Here is a 22,550-nt window from a genome sequence, read left to right on the forward strand (position 1 = left end):
CCCTCAGTCTTCTAAATTCCAGCGAGTACAAGCCCAGTCTATCCAGTCTTTCCTCATATGAAAGTCCTGCCATCCCAGGGATCAATCTGGTGAACCTTCTCTGTACTCCCTCTAAGGCAAGAACGTCTTTCCTCAGGTTAGGAGACCAAAACTGCACACAATACTCCAGGTGCGGTCTCACCAAGGCCCTGTACAACTGCAGCAGAACCTCCCTGCTCCTAAACTCAAATCCTCTTGCTATGAATGCCAACATACCATTCGCTTTCTTCACTGCCTGCTGCACCTGCACGCTTGCTTTCAATGACTGGTGCACCATGACACCCAGGTCTCGTTGCATCTCCCCTTCTCCCAATCGGTCACCATTCAGGTAATACTCTGCTTTCCTTTGGCTTTGGATTATGGCATCCCGTCTCCCTCCGTCCCTCCCCGACCCGACTCACTGTAACAGGTGCTCCTCAACTTACGATGGGGTTTACGTTCCGAAAAACCCATCGGAAACCGAGCTATATCGTCAATCTAAATGCCTTTAATACAAGTGATCACGTGGCCGGAATCTAGCGCCGGCTCTCGCTGCGGCTTGCTGCCGTCTGCACCATCGCAAAGTCGAAATATCGCAAGTCGAAGCATCGAAAATCGGGGAGCATATGTACTAGGTTTAATGGGCGACGTTTCGGGTCGAGACCCTTCTTCAGACTTCAGTCTCGACCCGAAACGTCACCCATTCCTTCTCTCCTCGATGCTGCCTGTCCCGCTGAGTTACTCCAGCATTTTGTGATACCTTCGATTTGTACCAGCATCTGCAGTTATTTTCCCACATGTACTTGGTTCAAAGTCATCTTGTTCGGTCTCAGTGTCTGTAATCCATTTTCACCCAGCCCACAGCTAACAACAGCCTGTTTCCTTTGTCACCGTTACTTTGTTTTGCATACCTTTTATCAATGTGCTCTATATCTCTCTACATCACCGTCTATATCTCTCGTTTCCCTCTCCCCTGACTCTTGGTCTGAAGAAGGGTCTCGGGTCCGAAACGTCACCAATTCCTTCTCTCCAGAGATGCTGCCTGACCCGCTGAGTTACTCCAGCACTTTGTGTCCATCTCCAGCGGTATGAATCTTGATTTCTCTTAACTTCAAGCAACCCTTGCATCCTCCCTCATTCCATCCCTCCAACACCCAAGTCGTACCAGCTTCAGTCATTTTGTTGAGTCTCATTGTCTGTAATCCATTTTCACCTAGCCCACAGCTAACAATGGCCTGTTTCCTTTATCATCGTTACTTTTAGACAATAGACAATAGGTGCAAGAGGAGGCCATTCAGCCCTTCGAGCCAGCACCGCCATTCAATGCGATCATGGCTGATCACTCTCAATCAGTACCCCGTTCCTGCCTTCTCCCCATACCCCCTCACTCCGCTATCCTTAAGAGCTCTATCCAGCTCTCTCTTGAAAGCATCCAATGAACTGGCCTCTACTGCCTTCTGAGGCAGAGAATTCCACACCTTCACCACTCTCTGACTGAAAAAGTTCTTCCTCATCTCCGTTCTAAATGGCCTACCCCTTATTCTTAAACTGTGGCCCCTTGTTCTGGACTCCCCCAACATTGGGAACATGTTTCCTGCCTCTAATGTGTCCAATCCCCTAATTATCTTATATGTTTCAATAAGATCCCCCCTCATCCTTCTAAATTCCAGTGTACACAAGCCTAATTGCTCCATCCTTTCAACATACGACAGTCCCGCCATTCCGGGAATTAACCTAGTGAACCTACGCTGCACGCCCTTTTGTTGCAAATCTTTCATTCATTTGCTCAAAATCTCTACATCACCGTCTATATCTCTCATTTCCCTCTTCCCCCGACTCTCAGTCTGAAGAAGGGTTGCGGCCTGAAACATCACCCATTCCTTTTCTCCAGAGATGCTGCCTGACCCGCTGAGTTACTCCAGCACTCTGTGAAACGTCACCATTCCTTCTTTCCAGAGATGCTGCCTGACCCGCTGAGTTGCTCCAGCACTCTGTGAAACGTCACCTATCCATGTTCTCCACAGATGCTGCCTGACCTGCTGAGTTACTCCAGCACTCTGTGAAACGTCACCATTCCTTCTATCCAGAGATACTGCCTGACCCGCTGAGTTACTCCAGCACTCTGTGAAACGTCACCTATCCGTGTTCTCCAGAGATGCTGCCTGACCCGCTGAGTTACTCCAGCACTCTGTGAAACGTCACCATTCCTTCTATCCAGAGATGCTGCCTGACCCGCTGAGTTACTCCAGCACTCTGTGAAACGTCACCTATCCGTGTTCTCCAGAGATGCTGCCTGACCCGCTGAGTTACTCCAGCACCGTGTCTATACTTGGTTACAATCAAGCCGTCCAGTGTGCAGATACAGGGTAAAAGGAATAACCTTTAGTGCGTTAAAATCCAGTAAAGTCTGATTAAAAATAGTCCGGGGAACTCCAATGAGGTAGGTGGGAGGTCAGGACCATTCTCTACGTGGTAGGTAGAATGGTTCATTTGCCTGATAACAGCGGGGAAGAAACTGTTGCTGAATCTGGAGGTGGGGTAGTGAGGGTAGGGAGGTGTATGAGCTATTGGGGACCCTACTGGTTGCAGGGAGTCCTACTGCAGTTGTACAGGGCCCTGGTGAGACCACACCGGGAGTATTATGCGCAGTTTTGGTCTCCCAATTTGAGGAAGGACGTCCTTGCTATTGAGGGAATGCAGCGTAGGTTCACCAGGCTAATTCCAGGGATAGTGGAACTGACATATGAAAGAATGGATCGACTGGGCTTATATTCATTGGAATTCTTAAGGGATTGGACAGGCTAGATGCAGGAAAAATGTTCCCGATGTTGGGGGAGTCCAGAACCAGGGGGTCGCACAATTTAAGAATAAGGGGTCGGCCATTTAGGGCTGAGATGAGGAAAATCCTTTTCACCCAGAGAGTTGTGAATCTGTGGAATTCTCTGCCACAGAGGGCAGTGGAGGCCGATTCACTGGATGTTTTCAAGAGAGAGTTAGATTTTGCTCTTAGGGCTAACGGAATCAGGGGATTATGGGGAGAAAGCAGGAACAGGGTACTGGTTTTGGATGATCAGCCATGATCATAATGAATGGCGGTGCTGGCTCGAAGGGCCGAACGACCTGCTCCTGCATCTTTTTTTCTATGTCTCTATGTTTCTATTGGTGTGTTTCACTGTGGAACGGGACCCTGTTAAACACATGGCCTGAGCTGACAGGGGTGGACATCAACTCCAGTCACGTATGACTGGGTTCCATTGTCGTCGTCCCCCGCTGCGGTCGTTGTTTATAGATGTCAGCATGCATGTACACCAATCAGCCAAAACATTATGACCACTGACAGGCGAAGTGAATAACATTGATTATCTTGTTACAATGGCACCTGTCTAGGGGTGGGATATATTAGGCAGCAAGTGAACAGTCAGTTCTTGAAGTTGACGTGTTGGATGCAGGAGAAATGGGCAGGAGTAAAGACCTGAGCGACTTTGACAAGGGCCAAATTGTGCTGGCCAGACGACTGGGTCAGAGCATCTGTGAAAGGGCAAGGCTTGTGGGGTGCTCCCGGTCAGCAGTGGTGAGTACCGACCGACCGACAGTGGTCCGAGGAGGGACAGACCACAAACCGGCGACAGGCAGGGTGTTGGGCGCCCAAGGCTCATCGATGCGCGAGGGCAACCGACAGAAGGTCGACTGTGGCACAAGTCACAGAAAATGTTAATGGTGGTCACGGGAGGAATGTGTCACAATACACAGTGCATCGCACCCTGCTGCGTATGGGGCTGCACACGGAGGACCAACAGCATATTAGGCAGGTGGGCATAATGTTTTGGCTCATCGGGACATAATGTTTTGGCTGATCGGTGTGTGTGTGTGTACACTTTTGCAGGTCCCTCTACTGCTTGAAGTGTATGGTCTGCAAGGCAACATGACCAGGATAAAAATTAATGAGCTGATTCCATTGAAACCCAGATATGAAGTCCCAGATGTATTAATACAAGATCCACCTACTGTGCCGTAAGTTGTACCCTTTGCTAATTGGCTGCTTTTATCTCTCTCTAAATAATTTCGCCAATACTGAAAATGTTCATTCATAATGCCTCTTAAGTTGTGGTCTGAGGTGATCAGTTTTATGGTCTGGGGGTAGCAAACTGTGTTTAGTTTTAGTTTAAAGATACAGCGCGGAAACAGGCCCTCTGGCCCACCGAGTCCGCGCCGACCAGCGATCCCCGCACACTAGCACTTTTCTACGCGCACTAGCCAATTAACATACACACCTGTACCGCTGTGGAGTGTGGGAGGAAACCGGAGCGCCCGGAGAAAACCCACGCGATCACAGGGAGAACGTACAAACTCAGTACAGACAGCACCCGTAGTCAGGATCGAACCCGGGTCTCTGGCGCTGTGAGGCAGCAACTCTACCGCTGCGCCACCCATAGACTCATGCAGCGCGGAACAGGCCCTTCAGCCCAACTTGCCCCATCTACACTAGTCCCACCTGCCTGCTTTTGGCCCATAACCCTCTAAACCTATCCTATCCATGTACCTGTCCAAATGTGTTGTAAACATTGCGATAGTACCTGTCTCAACTGCCTTAGTTCATAGACTTTTCCACTGTGGTCCTTTGGGGAAGGGGATGAGATGAGAAGGGTCTCGACCCGAAACGTCACCCGTCCCTTCTCTCCAGCGATGCTGCCTGTCCCGCTGAGTTGCCCCAGCATTTTGTGCCTTAACATCCTAGTCTGGGCCACACTGCACCCCCCCCCCCCCAAGGTTGGTTAGTTCACGTGTACCTGTAAATTGTTGTTCCTGTTGAGAAGGAATGGGAATAAATAAGAATGTAGACACAAAATGCTGGAGTAACCCAGCGGGTCAGGCAGCATCTCGGGAGCGAAGGAATGGGTGACGTTTCAGGTCGAGACCCTTCAATCTGAAGAAGAAGAATCAGGCAGCATCTCTCCAGAGATGCTGCCTGACCCGCTGAGTTACTCCTGCATTTTGTGTCGACCTTCAATTTTAGCCCGCATCTGCAGTTTTTTTTCCTACTCGACTGCCTTGGTTCATAAATGATTTAACTGGGCTCCTTTTATAGAAGGGGATGGGGCAACCAACCTGTAAGACTGGGCCACACTGCACTCCCCCTCTGTTAAAGTTCGATTCTTTAGGACAGACAACAATAGACAATAGGTGCAGGAGGAGGCCATTCGGCCCTTCGAGCCAACACCGCCATTCAATGTGATCATGGCTGATCATTCTCAATCAGTACCCCGGTTCCTGCCTTCTCCCCATACCCCCTGACTCTGCTTAAGAGCACTATCCAGCTCTCTTGAATGCATTCAGAGAATTGGCCTCCACTGCCTTCTGAGGCAGAGAATTCCACAGATTCACAACTCTCTGACTGAAAAAGTTTTTCCTCATCTCAGTTCTAAATGGCCGACCCCTTATTCTTAAATTGTGTGGCCCCTGGTTCTGGACTCCCCCAACATCGGGAACATGTTTCCTGCCTCTAACGTGTCCAACCCCTTAATAATCTTATACGTTTCGATAAGATCCCCTCTCATCCTTCCAAATTTCCTGTGTATACAAGCCTAGTCGCTCCAGTCTTTCAACATATGATAGCCCCGCCATTCCGGGAATTAACCTAGTAAACCTACGCTGCACGCCCTCAATAGCAAGAATACCATAAAGTGGTGAAACGTTAGAGTCTTTATTACACGAGTGGGTGTGGGAGAGGTATAACTAGTATGCTTGCATACTACAGTCACTCGAGGACCCCACTCACGTACAGAGTGCTTCAGCGGCATATTTATACTCCAAATACAGTAGGTTTTACAAGTGATCACAAAATCAGACACCCCACACGGGTGGTCTAGCAAGAGGAGTTCAATTCATCATCACCCACTACGACTGACCATGTTCGAGGTCATCAGTTCAGTCTACTAACGTAAACACATCTTCCCGGTGCTCAACTTTCTGGTGGTTGTAACGGGGCTCATTCTACTCTGTGCTCTTCCTTAGTTATCCGTTCCCTATACTTTGTAACTTTACAACACCAGCTTTTTAAATCACAAGCTGGCAGCTACACAGAGATAGCTTTGCAGGCGTCTGAGGTATCCAATCTTATTTAGTGACAGTTCATCTTCATGTAGCATCTGGTCACGTACACCTTAACCCTTAACTCCCCTTCCTCCTTGACACCCCCGTCCACCCCAAGGTCAGTCCGTGCAGCTGTACCTGTGAGCTTGTTGTTGCCGTGTTCGGGAGAATTGGCAGTAACGTGTGGGTGTGTGTGGGGTTTTGTAGGCTGACGGTGATCGGGAAGGACGCGAGCAACCTGGAGCTGGGCCTGGGCCTGTACAAGCTGATCGTCACCTCCAAACCCTTCCGCATGGACATCACCACGGGCAACGAGCTGCTGCTCAGCATCAACTCTCGAGGGCTCATGGTGTTCGAGCACCTGCGCAGGAGGAAGGACTCGTGAGTACCCGCCCGCCTCTGGTAACCACCACTAGGTGGCACAGTTTAGTCCATTGTCACGCGCGGAGAGGTACAGCGGAAAGCCGCCTTGTTGCGTGCTGTCCAGTCGGCAGAAAGACAAGACAGATGCTCCCCGACTTACAATATTTCGACTTTGCGATGGTGCAGACGGCCACCTGATCACGTGTGTTCAGTGCATTTTCAGCTTGCGACATTTTGGGTTTACGATGGGTTTCTCGAGACGTAACCCCGTCGTAAGTCGAGGAGCACCTGTTACATGATTGCAATCGAGCCGTTTTACAGGGAACGTTCACCGTTTTCCTTTCTCCCACTCGGACTGGCCCCCTTGTCCCGTCGTGAAGGTGCGAGATGCTTCCAAGATGGCGCCCAACCCAGGCGACCATGCGCCTGCTAGCCACAGCGGCAAATCTGCAATCGCACGTTACAATCGCTCCACGCTCTTAAACCTCTACGCTGTAAATGGCTCCATTGTAATCGTGTGTGGGAAGGAACTGCAGATGATGGTTTAAACCGAAGATGGACACAAAAAGCTCGAGTAACTCAGCGGGTCGGGCAGCATCTCTGGAGAAAACGAACAGGTGACGTTTCAGGTAGAGTCCCTCCTTCAGATGGACGAAAGGACTCGAACCGAAACTTCACCTGTTCCTTCTCTCCAGAGATACTGTCTGACCGGCTGAGTTACTCCAGATTTTTATGCCTATCTTCAATTGCATTCGTGTATAGTCTTTCCGCTGACTGGTTAGCACGCAACGAAAAAAGCTTTGCACTGTACCTCGGCGCACGTGACAATAAACAACCAAAAATGACTGTTGTTCAACACCCACTCCCGTAGTCTGAGTGCCGTTAGTCCCGGGGATAAACCAGTGTCCAACATCTGCCCTTATAGACAGACACAAAATGCTGGAGTAACTCAGCGCGACAGGCAGCATCTTTTGGATAGAAGGAATGGGTGTCGAGACCCTTCTTCAGACTGACCCCGACCTGAAACATCGCCCATTCCTTTTCTCTCTGCCTGTCCTGCTGAGTTACTTGAGCACTATCTTCAGTCTGTCTATCTTCGGTGTCAACCAGCATCTGCAGTTCTTTCCTACACATTTTGTAGACTGAGCACCCTTTATCCTGAAGGCAAACTTTTGTCCGACACCAGTCCCTGTAGACTGAGCACCCTTGTCTTTAAGGTAAACTATTATCCAATATCTGCACGATTAGATTTCCCTTAATCCTGAAAGCAAACTATTGTCCAACATCACTCCTTAGACTTGTTTTGAAGGCAAACTATTTTGATTATTTTCTGTTTGTCACTTATTTTCATTATTTAACCTGTTGTAAATTTCCTGCTGATTCCAGATTCAGTTCGATTAGAATCACCCCCCAAAAATCTTCAATTCTATTTCATTAAAAAAAAAAGATACACCATAGAAATGGGCCCTTTAGCCGACCGAGTCCGCGCTGACCGACGATCACCCACACCCTAGTTCTTTCCTACACACCAGGGACTATTTACAGAAGCCAATTAACCTGCAAAGCTGCCCGAATTTTGGGATGTGGGAGGAAACCGGAGCACCCGGAGAAAACCCACGCGGTCACGGGGAGAACGTGCAAACTCCGCACAGACAGCGCCCGCGGTCAGGATTCGCGATCGAGCTCTGGTCTCTGTCGCCGTGTGGCGGCAACTCTACCGCTGCGCCACTTCCAGAGTAGAGAATTCCAACGGTTTGCCAGGGAAAAAAAATCTAATATCCTCCTAAATGGCCTTCAAAACCTTATTCCAAAATGGTGCCCCTTGTCCCTGACTCTGAAAGGGGGGGGAAAACGTCCTCCCTACATCCAGCCAGCGAAGCCCTTCGCAAAACGTACATTTCAATGAGGTCCCCTCTTATTCTTGAAAAAGGACACAGAGTGCTGAAGTAACTCAGCGGGTCAGGCAGCATCTCCGGAGATAGACACAAAATGCTGGTGTGACTCAGTGGGTCAGGCAGCATCTCCGGAGATAGACACAAAATGCTGGTGTGACTCAGCAGGTCAGGCAGCATCTCTGGAGAGAAGGAATGGGTGGCGTTTCGGGTCTCCTCCATTCCTTCTCTCCAGAGATGCTGCCTGACCCGCTGAGTTACTCCAGCATTTTGTGTCTACCTCGATTTAAAACAGCATCTGCAGTTCTTTCCTAAGCATCTCCGGAGAAGTTGGAAGAAGGGTCTCGTCCCAAAACGTCGCCCATTCCTTTCCTCCAGAGATGCTGCCTGTCCCGCTGAGTTACTCCAGCACTTTGTGTCTATCTTCGGTGTAAACCAGCATCTGCAGTTCCTTCCTACACATCTCCGGGGAACATGGATAGGTGATGTTTCAGGTCGGGACCTTACCACTCGTTCTTCTACCTGCTTATATCCTTGACGTGGTCATTATTAATCTGCTTGTCCATTTTTATTGAGCGGCCTACGTACCTTGTTGCTGCTATTAACTTTGAAGGCAATCAATCTCTTGGTTCTCAATGCAAAGTCCATTATCTTGCATCAGGGCAATGCCCTCTCTCTCTCTTTACATCGCCCATCCTCTCATTCTATCAAGGTCACTTAGCAGTTTAGTAAGTAATAAACACAGGAATATACTGTACAGCCGAACCCATCTGCCCCACCGTTTACAAGTGCTGGAGTAACTCAGCGGGTCAGGCAGCATCTCTGGAGAACATGGATAGGTGACGTTTCACAGAGTGCTGGAGTAACTCAGCAGGTCAGGCAGCATCTGTGTAGAACATGAATAGGTGACGTTTTGGATCATAAATTAATTTTTATAAATTATTGGAGGAGCAGAATTAAGCCATTCGGCCCATCGAGCACTCCGCCATTCAATCACGGCTGATCTATCCCTCCCTCTCAAACCCATTCTCCTGCCTTCTCCCCATAACCCCTGACACCCGCACTGATCAAGTATCTGTCTAAATAATACCCAATGACTTGGCCTCCACTGCCGTCTGTGGCAATGAATTCCACAGATTCACCACCCTCTGGCTAAAGAAATCCTTCCTCACCTCCGTTCTAAAGGTACGCCCTTCGTACCGATAAAATCGCGGCTGAGACTTTGCTCAGCGCCTCTTTCATGCCTTAGTTGTCTGAACATCCAAAGATCTATCCATCTCTGCCTGAACTGCACTCGGCAGTCGTCTCGAGTAAAGAATTCTACAGATCCGTCACCCTGTGGATAAGCGTTTTTGTTTTGATCCTTTGGCCTTCAAAAGAGTGAGCTACTCTTGCCGATTGACATCCTGCTTGACTTATACCCAGTCTCTTGATGTGTATAATTCTCCGTGGATTGTTACCTTGTCGTGGTGGGGAAGCTTGTGTGGTCCTGAGACGCTGAGAGCGATGCCTTCTGGAGCTATGCTCCTGGTGGGGTCACCCATGGCGGTAAGGTCGAGGGGGAGGTCCCTGACAAAGAGCGATCCAACCAAGACCTCAACGGTGGAACAGGCGGAGGATGGCGGGTGACTTCAGTGGAGCGTCACAACGGCTGGGAAGGCGGATGGATGAAGGCTGCAGCAGTAAAGGGTCCCCGGTCATCTTGGACTCCACGCCACTGGATCCTGACCCAGATCTGTCAAGGACCGTGTGGTGGCTGTCTGTGCACCAGTCTCCCCACGTTAAACAAAGTCACGCACAGGCGTCCGACCCTATGGAGAGGACAGTCACACTCGCTTCCAGTGACCAACGATGATGATGATCATTTACGATATAATCCACAAGTATAAACAGCTCTCCTAAAATCAATGTGCAGTGCTTCCCAATTTTTTTTCCTCTCACTTTGTCCACACACCACTGGTCCAGAATTGCCAGATACATTAGCTCCTTTGAGAGTTGCCTCTTTGAAACATAGAAACATAGAAAATAGGTGCAGGAGTAGGCCATTCGGCCCATCCAGCCTGCACGCACCGCCATTCAATATGATCATGGCTGATCATCCAACTCAGTATCCCGTACCTGCCTTCTCTCCATACCCCCTGATCCCTTTAGCCACAAGGGCCACATCTAACTCCCTCTTAAATATAGCCAATGAACTGGCCTCAACTACCTTCTGTGGCAGAGAATTCCACAGATTCACCACTCTCTGTTTGGAATCAAACTGTTTCCATTTTATTTTAAGTGGTAAAAATTAAATCTCTGGAGACGAAGGGTAGAGCCGCTGCCTCACAGCACCAGAGACCCGGGTTTGATCCTGATCTTGGGTACTGTCTGCGCGTGTGTGTGTGTGTGATTGGATCCCTGCCCGCAGGTGCTGTCTGTACGGAGTTTGCATGTTCTCCCTGTGACCGCGTGTGTTTCCTCTGCGGGTTTGTAGGTTAATTGGCCTTCTGTAAATTAGTCCCTCGTGTGGAGTGGCGTAGATTCAAAAAGTGAAGTTCTACTTCACGTAGAACTAGCGTGAATGGGCGGTCGATGGTGGGCGTGGACTCGATGGGCCGAAGGGTCTGTTGTTATGCTGCATCTCTAAACTTACACTAAACTAAGCTCTGAACTGGTCAAAGCTGAGGCTTATTCACACTGGAACTGTCCGCATTGGTCACATCCACGTTTCGAGTCTTGGTGGTGGTAGAGAAGGTGGTGTTCAGAAGTGATAGGAGCAGAATTAGGCCATTCGGCCCATCAGGTCTACTCTGGCTGATTCAATCATGGCTGATCTATCTCTCCCCCCCTCAACCCCATTCTCCTGCCTTGTCCCCATAACCTCTGACACCCGCACTAATCAAGAATCTATCTATGGAGCAGTCACCAGGAAGGAACTGCAGATGTTGGTTTACACAGAAGATAGACACAAAATGCTGGAGTAACTCAGCGGGGCAGGCAGCATCTCTGGACACAGAAGGAATGGGTGACGTTTTGGGTCGAGATTTCTTCAGACTGAGAGTCGGGGGAGAGGGAGACACAGAGATAAGGAAGTGAAAAGGAGACATCAAACGGGAAGCATGTCAAGGAAAATATAGAATAGATCAAGTCGCCCTTGCTTTCCCTCTCTCTCCATCCCTCCCCCTTCCTAATTCTCTGACTTGTCTCCCTGATTAAATGCTACCTCTGTCTGCTTCGTTGTGAGAATAAATGTGAGGTTATCCACTTTGGTGGCAAGAACAGGAAAGCAGACTATTACCTGAATGGTGGCCGATTAGGAGAAGGGGAGATGCAACGAGACCTGGGTGTGGTGGTACACCAGTCATTGAAAGTAGGCATGCAGGTGCAGCAGGCGGTGAAGAAAGCGAATGGTATGTTGGCATTCATAGCGAGGGGATTTGAGTATAGGAGCAGGGAGGTTCTGCTGCAGTTGTACAGGGCATTGGTGAGACCACATCTGGAGTATTGCGTACAGTTTTGGTCTCCTAATCTGAGGAAAGACATTCTTGCCATAGAGGGAGTACAGAGAAGGTTCACCAGATTGATTCCTGGGATGGCAGGACTTTCATATGAAGAAAGACTGGATAGACTCGGCTTGTACTCGCTGGAATTTAGAAGATTGAGGGGGTATCTTATAGAAACTTACAAAATTCTTAAGGGGTTGGACAGGCTAGATGCAAGAAGATTGTTCCCGATGTTGGGGAAGTCCAGAACAAGGGGTCACAGTTTAAGGATAAGGGGGAAGTCTTTTAGGACCGAGATGAGAACGTTTTTTTTCACACAGAGAGTGGTGAATCTGTGGACTTCTCTGCCACAGAAGGTAGTTGAGGCCAGTTCATTGGCTATATTTAAGAGGGAGTTAGATGTGGCCCTTGTGGCTAAAGGGATCAGGGGGTATGGAGAGAAGGCAGGTACGGGATACTGAGTTGGATGATCGGCCATGATCATATTTAATGGCCGTGCAGGCTCGAAGGGCCGAATGGCCATCTCCTGCACCTATTTTCTATGTTTCTATGTTGTCAACCTCTCCCAGCTCACAATGATCTATTCCACATTTTCCTTGATCCAAATCACCTTTGATGTCTGGTTTTCACACCTTGCACTTCCTTATCTCTGCGTCTCTCTCTCCCCCGAATCTCAGTCTGAAGAAGGGTCTCGGTCCGAAACGTCACCCATTCCTTCTGTGTCCAGCGATGCTGCCTGTCCTGCTGAGTTACTCCAGCACTTTGTGTCTATCTTTGGTGTCACCGACTTGCCCCTGTCGCGGTCTGCACTTACCCCCCCCGCGTCAGTCTGAAGAGGAGATCATTCCTCTTGTGCCTGGTGAAGGGAGTCTGGTGTCTCTTGAGTAAAAGGGCAGGGCTTTTCCCATCGAATTTGCTGGCTATTTCCCCCATCCGCTTTATTGAAAATGGTGTAAAATGTAAGCATTGCTTTAGAAAATGTCTTGACTGTCTCATTTTTACTTGGGAAAAGGGTGAAAAAATCTGCCGGTCTTGTCCCCTCCACCTCAGCTATTGTGATTCTCCTTTGACCATCGCCTCACGGCGCCAGAGACCTGGGTTCCATCCCGACCACGGGCGCTGTCTGTGCAGAGTTTGTACGTTACCCCCCCCCCCCCGTTGGTTTTCTCCGAGATCTTCCGCTTTTCCTCTCGCACTCCAAAGACGTGCAGGTTTGAAGGCTAATTGGCTTGGTTTTAAAATGTAAAATTGTCCCTACTGCGCGTGTGTGTGTAGGGTAGGGTAGTGTTAGTGTGCGGGGATCGCTGGTCGGCACGGACCCGGTGGGCCGAAGGGCCTGTTTCCGCGATGTATCTCTAAACCAAAACCCCGAATTCCTCGATCTTTTCAAATTTGTACTTATCTCAAACTATGCCAGTGACGCCCTGATCCCAATAGCTGTGGTTTTCTGAAGACGGCAGAATTTTTGACCCTCTCTCTCTCTCTCTCTCTCCGCTAGTGAACTGTATGAACTGGTGGTGTTTTTTTTTTTTGTTGCTGTCTTCTGAACCACGTCAACTGAAAATCAATTTGTTTTTATTTTTGTCATTTTTTTTAATCCCGTTCCTTTTCTTTCCTCCCCCACCTTCCTCTAATTACAACTCCCCCTCCTCCCAGTTACGCAGAAAAAATTAGTAGCACAGTCGGTAGCGTGTGGAGTAAAATCAAGAACGTGTTCATTAGGTAAATGTTGCACAATGCTGTCTTTCCAGTCCTTGTTTGTGGTCCCCTCCCCCCCCCCCTATAATGCTACTGCGTTGGGTTGCGATGGGACGTGCAGTGGCGGGCCAACCAAACATGCTGCTTGTACCTCCCCAATTTCCAAACCTCCCCCTTTTTATTTTGAAAGCAAGGTGCAAAATTGGTCAACATATCCGCGCTCAATAGACAATAGGTGCAGGAGGAGGCTATTCGGCCCCTCGAGCCAGCACCGCCATTCAATGTGATCATGGCTGATCATTCTCAATCAGTACCTCGTTCCTGCCCTCTCCCCGTACCCCCTGACTCCGCTATCCTTAAGAGCTCTATCTAGCTCTCTCTTGAATGCATTCAGAGAATCGGCCTCCACTGCCTTCTGAGGCAGAGAATTCCACAGATTCACAACTCTCTGACTGAAAAAGTTTTTCCTCATCTCCGTTCTAAATGGCCTATCCCTTATTCTTAAACTGTGTGGCCCCTGGTTCTGGACTCCCCCAACATTGGGAACATGTTTCCTGCCTCTAACGTGTCCAACCCCTTAATAATCTTATACGTTTCGATAAGATCTCCTCTCATCCTTCTAAATTCCAGTGTATACAAGCCTAGTCGCTCCAGTCATTCAACGTTCGAGGCAGGAAACATGTTCCCGATGTTGGGGGAGTCCAGAACAAGGGGCCACAGTTTAAGAATAAGGGGTAGGCCATTTAGAACGGAGATGAGGGTAAACCTTTTCAGTCAGAGAGTTGTGAATCTGTGGAATTCTCTGCCTCAGAAGGTAGTGGAGGCCGATTCTCTGGATGCTTTCAAGAGAGAGTTAGATAGAGCTCTTAATGACAGCGGAGTCAGGGGGTATGGGGAGAGGGCAGGAACGGGGTACTGATTGTGGATGATCACATTGAATGGCGGTGCTGGCTCGAAGGGCCGAATGGCCTCCTCCTGCACCTATTGTCTATTGCCTAATTTCCATCGGGCAATTGGGAGATAGGAGTCACAGAGTGATGCAGTGTTGAAACAGGCCCCTCGGCCCAACTTACCCACACCGGCCAACATGTCCCAGCTACACTAGTCCCACCTCCCTGTGTTTTGGCCCACGTCCCTCTAAACCTGTCCAGTCCGTTTGCGTATTTGACGGTATTGCAGGGAATGTTGGGCAGAGCGGCAGCAGCTTCTGCCCATCGCAGTGGGTAGAGCCGCTGCCTCGCAGCGCCAGAGACCCCCCGCTCCATCCTGACCTCGGCTGCTGCCTGTGTGTGTACGGAGTTTGCACGTTCTCCCCGTGACCCGCGTGGGTTTCCTCCGGGTGCTCCGGTTTCCTCCCGCATGCCCCAGTGACGCGCGGGTTTGCAGGCTGATCGGCCCTCTGTAAATTGACCTCGTGTGTGCAGGGAGTGGACGAGAAAGTGGGATAACCTAGAACTGGTGTGTGAAGGGGTGATCGCTGGTCGGCGCGGGCCGAGGGGCCTGTTTCGGCACTGTGTCTCTGAACTAAACTTAATCTGGTTCGCCTTCCTGGTGCGGTGGTACTGAAGGCTAGTCCCAAATAGTGACTCAGACACGGGCCAAGGAGGGATGTCCTGTGTTGGAATAATATGGGAAGCGTGAATCCAAAGTTGCCTGCTTTCCCCTCACTCCCCCAAGCATGCTTCGCCCACTGTACGCTAACCCTGACTCTGTTTAAACTGCACGCAACCTAATCCTTGCCTTTGCATTGTGCTTCTGGATGGGCTGTGTAAAACGTCAATAGAGCTTTAAATATTTTCCCTGAGATCTCCGCGTTTGAAAACCCAAAAGGGCTTGTTGCTGATTGCACAGCATGCCTGAGAGGGAAGGTAGGCACAAAAGTGACTTGGATGAAGGGATTGAAAGGGACATTAGCAAGTTTGCAGATGACACAAAGCTGGGTGGCAGTGTGTACTGTGAGGAGGATGCCATGAGGCTGCAGGGTGACTTGGACAGGTGGTGTGAGATGGCAGATGCAGTTTAATGTGGATAAATGTGAGGTTATCCACTTTGGTGGTAAGAACAGGAAGGCAGATTATTATCTGAATGGTGTCAAGTTAGGAAATGGGGAAGTACAACGAGATCTGGGTGTCCTAGTGCATCAGTCACTGAAAGGAAGCATGCAGGTACAGCAGGCAGTGAAGAAAGCTAATGGCATGTTGGCCTTCATAACAAGAGGAGTTAAGTATAGAAGCAAAGAGGTCCTTCTGCAGTTGTACAGGGCCCTGGTGAGACCGCACCTGGAGTACTATGTGCAGTTTTGGTCTCCAAATTTGAGGAAGGATATTCTTCCTATTGAGGGAGTGCAGCGTAGATTCACTAGGTTAATTCCCGGAATGGCAGGACTGTCGTATGTTGAAAGACTGGAGCGACTGGGCTTGTATACACAGGAATTTAGAAGGATGAGAGGGGATATTATTGAAACATATAAGATTATTAAGGGATTGGACAAGCTAGAGGCAGGCAACATGTTCCCAATGTTGGGGGAGTCCAGAACCAGGGGCCACACAGTTTAAGAATAAGGGGTCGGCCATTTAGAACGGAGATGAGGAAAAACCTTTTCACTCAGAGAGTTGTAAATCTGTGGAATTCTCTGCCTCAGATCGCAGTGGAGGCCAATTCTCTGGATGCTTTCAAGAGAGAGCTGGATAGAGCTCTTAATGATAGCGGAGTCAGGGGGTATGGGGAGAGGGCAGGAACTGGGTACTGATTGTGGATGATCAGCCATGATCACATTGAATGGCGGTGCTGGCTCGAAGGGCCGAATGGCCTACTCCTGCACCTATTGTCTATAAAAGTGCTCGAGTAACTCAGCAGGTCAGACAGCATCTCTGGAGAGAAGGTGACGTTTCGGGTCGAGACCCCTCTTGAGATTCAGAGTCAGGGGAGAGAGAGGGGAAACTAGAGGTGTGAAAAGGCACAGAACTATAGTGTAGGAAGGAACTGCAGATGCTGGTTTAAACCGAGGATAGACACAAAGTGCTGGAGTAACTCAGCGGGTCAGGCTGCATCTCCGAAGAGATGGAATGGGTGACGTTTCTGGTCGAGACCCTTCTTCAGACTGAGTCAGTGGAGATGGTTGCCTGAGATGTCACCTGTTCCTTTTTCCAGAGACACTGCCTGTCCCGCTGAGTTACTCCGGCTTTTTGTGTCTGTCTACAGACATCTATAGGGGTCCGTTTCGATGATTTAGAGCAGCTTCCCAGGCTCGGTGGTGGCGCAGCGGGTAGAGCTGCTGCCTCACAGCGCCAGAGACCCGGGTTCCTTCCTGACCCGCGGGTGCTGTCTGTACGGAGTTTGCACGTGCGACCGCGTGGGTTTTCCCCGGGTGCTCCGGTTTCCTCCCACACTCCAACGGTTTGTACAGGTTTGTAGGCTAATTGGCGTCAGTAAAATTGTAAATTGCCCCTAGTGTGTGTAGCATAGTGCTGGTGTACGGGGCGATCGCTGGTCGGCGCGGACTCGATGGGCCGAAGGGCCTGTTTCTGTACTGTGTCTCTAAACTAAACTAAACTAGGAAAAATGCTCGTACCTTCAAAATGGAGGAGGGGTGGGGAGAAGGGAGGCAGATACGATAGTGGCATTTAAGGGTCTTTTAGATGGGCATATGGACATGCAGGGAATGGAGGATATGGATCATGTGCAGGCAGATATGAGTTGGTCTTGGCATCAGGTTCCTGCGCTGTATTGCTGTGCTCAGTCATAGTCATTGAGAGATACAGAGTGGAAACAGGCCCTTCGGCCCAACTTGCCCACGCTGGCCAACATGCCCCGTCTACACTAGTCCCACCTGCCCGCGTTTGGTCCATATCCCTCCAAACCTGTCCTATCCATGTACCTGTCTTAACTGTTTCTTTAATGTTGGTATAGTCCCAGCCTCAACTACCTCCTCCGGCAGCTCGTTCCATACGCCCACCACCCTCTGTGTGAAAAAGTTACCCCTCAGATTCCTATAAAATCCGTTCCCCTTCACCTTGAACCCATGTCCTCTGGTCCTCGATTCCCCTTCTCTGGGCAAGAGACTCTGTGCGTCTACCCGAACTAATCCTCTCAAGATTTTGTACGCCTCTATAAGATCACCCCACATCCTCCTGCGCTCCATGGAATAGAGACCCAGCCTGCTTAACCTCACCCTGTAGCTCACACCCTCTAGTCCTGGCAACATCCTAGTAAATCTCTGTACCCTTTCCAGCTTGGCGACATCTTTCCTGTAACATGGTGCCCAGAGCTGAACACAATGCTCTAAATGCGGTCTCACCAACGACTTGTACAACTGCAACATGGAGGATATATAGGCTGCTGTGTCAAAAAGGGCTGGGTTGCGGACTGATGCCGTGGGATAAGCGCTGGTGTGGAGAAGATTGACGGCGTTGTGCTCTGCCTGTGCTTTGCCCCTGTGCTTTGTTTGCAAGCTCTGCATATTGTGCTTGTGCATCTAACGAATAATCCTTCCCCACCTCTCTGCTGGCTCTCTTTCTCTTTCCCCGTTGCCTCACGGAGTAACACGATCTATTAACATTCCTTGCTAGCGCTGCTCATTCCTGGCATGTCGTCTTCCAGCATGGCCCCTCTGTCTCACCGGCATTGTCTTTCCTACTGCTGTTAAAACTCTTCTAATCCAGCACCCTTTGGGCGGCGCAGCGGGTAGAGCTGCTGCCTCACAACGCCAGAGACCCTGACCGCGGGCACCTATCTGTACGCTCTCCCCGTGACCCCCGTGGGTTTTCACCGGGTGCTCCGGTTTCCTCCCACGCTCCAAAGACGTGCAGGTTTGTAGGTTAATTGACTTCGGTTTTTAAAAAAACGTAAAATTGTCCCTAACGTGTGTTAGTGCACGGAATAATCACAAAGAAACCTAAATCCTCGACCTCGTGGTGCGGTGGAAGAACCTCTGGGTTAGAAGAATGTTTGCGTCGATGCTGGTAGACTGACGAAGGGTCCCGACCCACACCGTCACCCGTCCTTTTTCTCCAGAGATGCTGACTGACCCGCTGAATTGCTCCAGTGCTCTGTGTTTATCTTTGGTGTAAACCTGTATCTGCAGTTCCTTGTGTAGGAAAAAAAAACTGCAGATGCTGGCTAAAAGCGAAGGTAGACACAAAATGAAGAAGGGTCAGACTGAAGAAGGGTCTCGACCCGAAACGTCACCCGTTCCTTCCCTCCAGAGATGCTGCCCGACCAGCTGAGTTGCTCGGGCATTTTGTGCCTACCTTCTGCAATTCCTTGCTTCTACACTGAGTGTAGAAGTTGGGATGTTGTGTTACAAATCTACCAGATATTGGCGAGGTCGCACTTTGTGGAGTATTGTGTAGGAAGGAACTGCAGGTGCTGGTTTACACCGAAGATAGACGCAAAGTGCTGGAGTAACTCAGCGGGACAGGAGACATCTCCGGAGAGAAGGAACCCGTGTCATATTTCGGGTCGAGACTGAAGAAGGGTCTCAACCCGAAACGTCACCCGTTCCTTCCGTCCAGAGATGCTGCCTGACTCGCTGAGTTACTCCGGCATTTTGTGTCTATCTTGGGAGTATTGTGTTCAGTTTTGGTCGCCCTCATTATAGGAAAGATGCTATAAAGCTGGAATGGGTGAAGGAAGATTTACAAGAAGGTTGTCAGGACCTGAGGGCTTGAGCTCGAGGGAGAGGTTGGGCAGGCAAGGACTTTATTCCTTGGGGCACAGGAGGGGCGATCTTTTAATGCTGTATTAAAATAAATAAGGGGCACAGATAGGATGAATGCAGTCTTTTACCCAGAGTAGGGAAATCATGAACCAGAGAACATCGGTTTAAAGGTAAGACGGCAAAGATTTAATAGGAACCTGAGGGGCAGCTTTTTCCACTCAGAGTATGGTGGGTTTATGGATCGAGCTGCCAGAGGAGGTAGTTGAGGCAGCTACAGTTTACAGTTTAGTTTATTGTCCCGTGTACCGAGGTACAGTGAAAAGCTTTTGTGTTGCGTGCTAACCAGTCAGCGGAAAGGCAACACATGATCACAATCGAGCCCTTTACAACAAAAGCTTCTCGCTGCACCTCGGTACAAGTGACAATAAACTAAACTATAATGATATTTAAAAGAAGATAGACACCAAAAGATGGAGTAACTCAGCAGGTCGGGCAGCATCTCTGGAGAGAAGGAATGGGTGACGTTTCGGGGCGAGACCCTTCTTCAGTCTCGACCCGAAACGTCACCCATTCCTTCTCTCCAGAGTTGCTGCCCGACCTGCCGAGTTACTCCGGCTTTTTGTGTCCATCTTTGGTTTAAACCACCACCTGCAGTTCCTTCCTAAATATTTAAAAAACATCTGGGCAGGTACATGGATAGGAAAGGTTCTGAGGGGTGTGGGGTTAGTGTAGATGGGGCATCTTGGCCGCGTGGATGAGTTGAGCCCAAGGTTCAGCCTAGGGGCCACAGTTTAAGAATAAGGGGTAGGCCATTTAGAACTGAGACGAGGGAAAACTTTGTCAGTCAGAGAGTTGTGAATCTGTGGAATTCTCTGCCTCAGAAGGCAGTGGAGGCCAATTCTCTGAATGCATTCAAGAGAGAGTTAGATAGAGCTCTTAAGGATAGCGGAGTCAGGGGGTATGGGGAGAAGGCAGGAACGGGGTACTGATTGAGAATGATCAGCCATGATCAGATTGAATGGCGGTGCTGGCTCGAAGGGCCGAATGGCCTCCTCCTGCACCTATTGTCTATTGTCTATAAGGTAGACACAAAGTGCTGGAGTGACTCAGTGGGCCCAGGCAGCATCTCTGGAGGAAAGGGGATGGGTGACGTTTGGGGTCGGGTCGGGTCGAGGCGAAGGGTCCATTTCTGTCCTGTAGCTGAGAGCTTTGCCAGGACAACTACCGCTGCCACCATCGAGAGAGTGAGCGGATTTAAAACAGATCTGTACAGTTTCGCTCTTCCGTCTAACAGCGAGAAGAAGGACGAGGTCGTGGAAGGCGAGGAGGTGAAGAAGGAGGAGGAGCCGGGCGATGGAGGGGCCGACTCGCTGGAGCAGGTCAGTCTGAGCCGCGGGGTGGGGGGCCGAGAGATGGCGCTGGGAGAGCTGGCGCTGGGAGAGATGGCGCTGGGAGAGATGGCGCTGGGAGAGATGGCGCTGGGAGAGATGGCGCTGGGAGAGATGGCGCTGGGAGAGATGGCGCTGGGAGAGATGGCGCTGGGAGAGATGGCGCTGGGAGAGATGGCGCTGGGAGAGATGGCGCTGGGAGAGATGGCGCTGGGAGAGATGGCGCTGCGAGAGCTGGCGCTGGGAGAGCTGGCGCTGGGAGAACTGGTGCTGGGAGCCCTGTGCCTGTCCCCTCTGGCACTTGCACCACATCTCACAGAGATGGACCAGAGGTGGAGAGTCAAGATGGATGTACTGCCACGTGTACCATAAGGCACAGTGTCACTCGAGTGGATGAGGAGAGGATGGTTCCACTGGTGGGGGAGTCTAGGACCGGAGGGCACAGCCTCAGAATGAAAGGACGAAGGGATTAAAAGTACCATTAGCAAATTTGCAGATGATACAAAGCTGGGTGGCAGTGTGAACTGTGAGGAAGATGCTATGAAGTTGCAGGGTGACTTGGACAGGTGGTGTGAGTGGGAAGATGCAGTTTAATGTGGATAAGTGTGAGGTTGTCCACTTTGGTGGTAAGAATAGGAAGGCAGAGTATTATCTGAATGGTGTCAAGTTAGGAAAAGGGGACTTACAACGAGATCTGGGTGTCCTAGTGCATCAGTCACTGAAAGGAAGCATGCAGGTACAGCAGGCAGTGAAGAAAGCCAATGGAATGTTGGCCTTCATAACAAGAGGAGTTGAGTATAGGAGCAAAGAGGTCCTTCTGCAGTTGTACAGGGCCCTAGTGAGACCGCACCTGGAGTATGCAGTTTTGGTCTCCGAATTTGAGGAAGGATATTCTTGCTATTGAGGACGTGCAGCGTAGGTTTACTAGGTTAATTCCCGGAATGGCGGGACTGTCATATGTTGAAAGACTGGAGCGACTAGGCTTGTACACACTGGAATTTAGAAGGATGAGAGGAGATCTTATCGAAACGTATAAGATTATTAAGGGGTTGGTCACATTAGAGGCAGGAAACATGTTCCCAATGTTGGGGGAGTCCAGAACAAGGGGCCACAGTTTAAGAATAAGGGGTCGGCCATTTAGAACGGAGAGGAAAACGTTTTCAGTCAGAATGTTGTGAATCTGGAATTCTCTGCCTCAGAAGGCAGTGGAGGCCAATTCTCTGAATGCATTCAAGAGAGAGCTAGATAGAGCTCTTAAGGATAGCGGAGTCAGGGGGTATGGGGAGAAGGCAGGAACGGGGTACTGATTGAGAATGATCAGCCATGATCACATTGAAAGGCGGTGCTGGCTCGAAGGACGAATGGCCTCCTCCTGCACCTATTGTCTATTGACGTTCTTTTAGGAAGGAGATGAGGAGTAATTTCTCTAGCAAGAGGGTGGTGAATCTGTGGAATTCTTTGCCACAGACGGCTGTGGAGGCCACAAATCAGTGGATATTTTTAAGGCAGAGTCTTAAACAGCACCAGAGACCCAGGTTTGATCCTGACTATGGATACCAGCATCTGCTGGGGACTGTCTGTTTGGAGTTTGCACGTTCTCCCGGTGAGTTTTCTCCGGGTGCACCAGTTTCGTCCCACACTCAAAAGATGTGCAAGTTTGTAGGTTATTCGGCTTCTGTAAATTGTCCGCAGTGTGTGGAGGATGGTGGTGGTGTACGGGCAATCGCTGGTCAGTACTGACCCGACGGGCCGAAAGGCCTGTATCCGTGCTGTATCTCTAAAGTTTAGCTTGGAGATACAGTGCAGGAACAGGCCCTTCGGCCCGCCAAGTCCGCACCGACCAGCAATCCCCGCAAACTAACACTATCCTGCACAATGTAAAATGTAGGGACAATTTACATTCATAGAAAGCCAATTAACCTGCAAACCTGTTGGAGTGTGGGGGGAACGTGATGAC

General features: G+C 49.9%; 1 protein-coding gene across 1 annotated transcript in view; it reads left to right on the plus strand.

Moving 5' to 3' along the window:
• Positions 1-22,550, plus strand: part of ganabb (glucosidase II alpha subunit b) — a 52,403-nt gene that overhangs the window by 9,296 nt on the left and 20,557 nt on the right. The window contains exons 4-7 of the mRNA XM_078428015.1: positions 3,902-4,029; positions 6,316-6,489; positions 13,505-13,570; positions 20,500-20,584. Coding sequence (XP_078284141.1) covers positions 3,902-4,029; positions 6,316-6,489; positions 13,505-13,570; positions 20,500-20,584 — 453 coding nt within the window. The remainder of the gene's footprint in view (positions 1-3,901; positions 4,030-6,315; positions 6,490-13,504; positions 13,571-20,499; positions 20,585-22,550) is intronic.

Source organism: Rhinoraja longicauda, chromosome 34 (genome assembly GCF_053455715.1).
Source record: "Rhinoraja longicauda isolate Sanriku21f chromosome 34, sRhiLon1.1, whole genome shotgun sequence".
In the NCBI taxonomy this organism is placed as follows: Eukaryota; Metazoa; Chordata; class Chondrichthyes; order Rajiformes; family Arhynchobatidae; genus Rhinoraja; species Rhinoraja longicauda.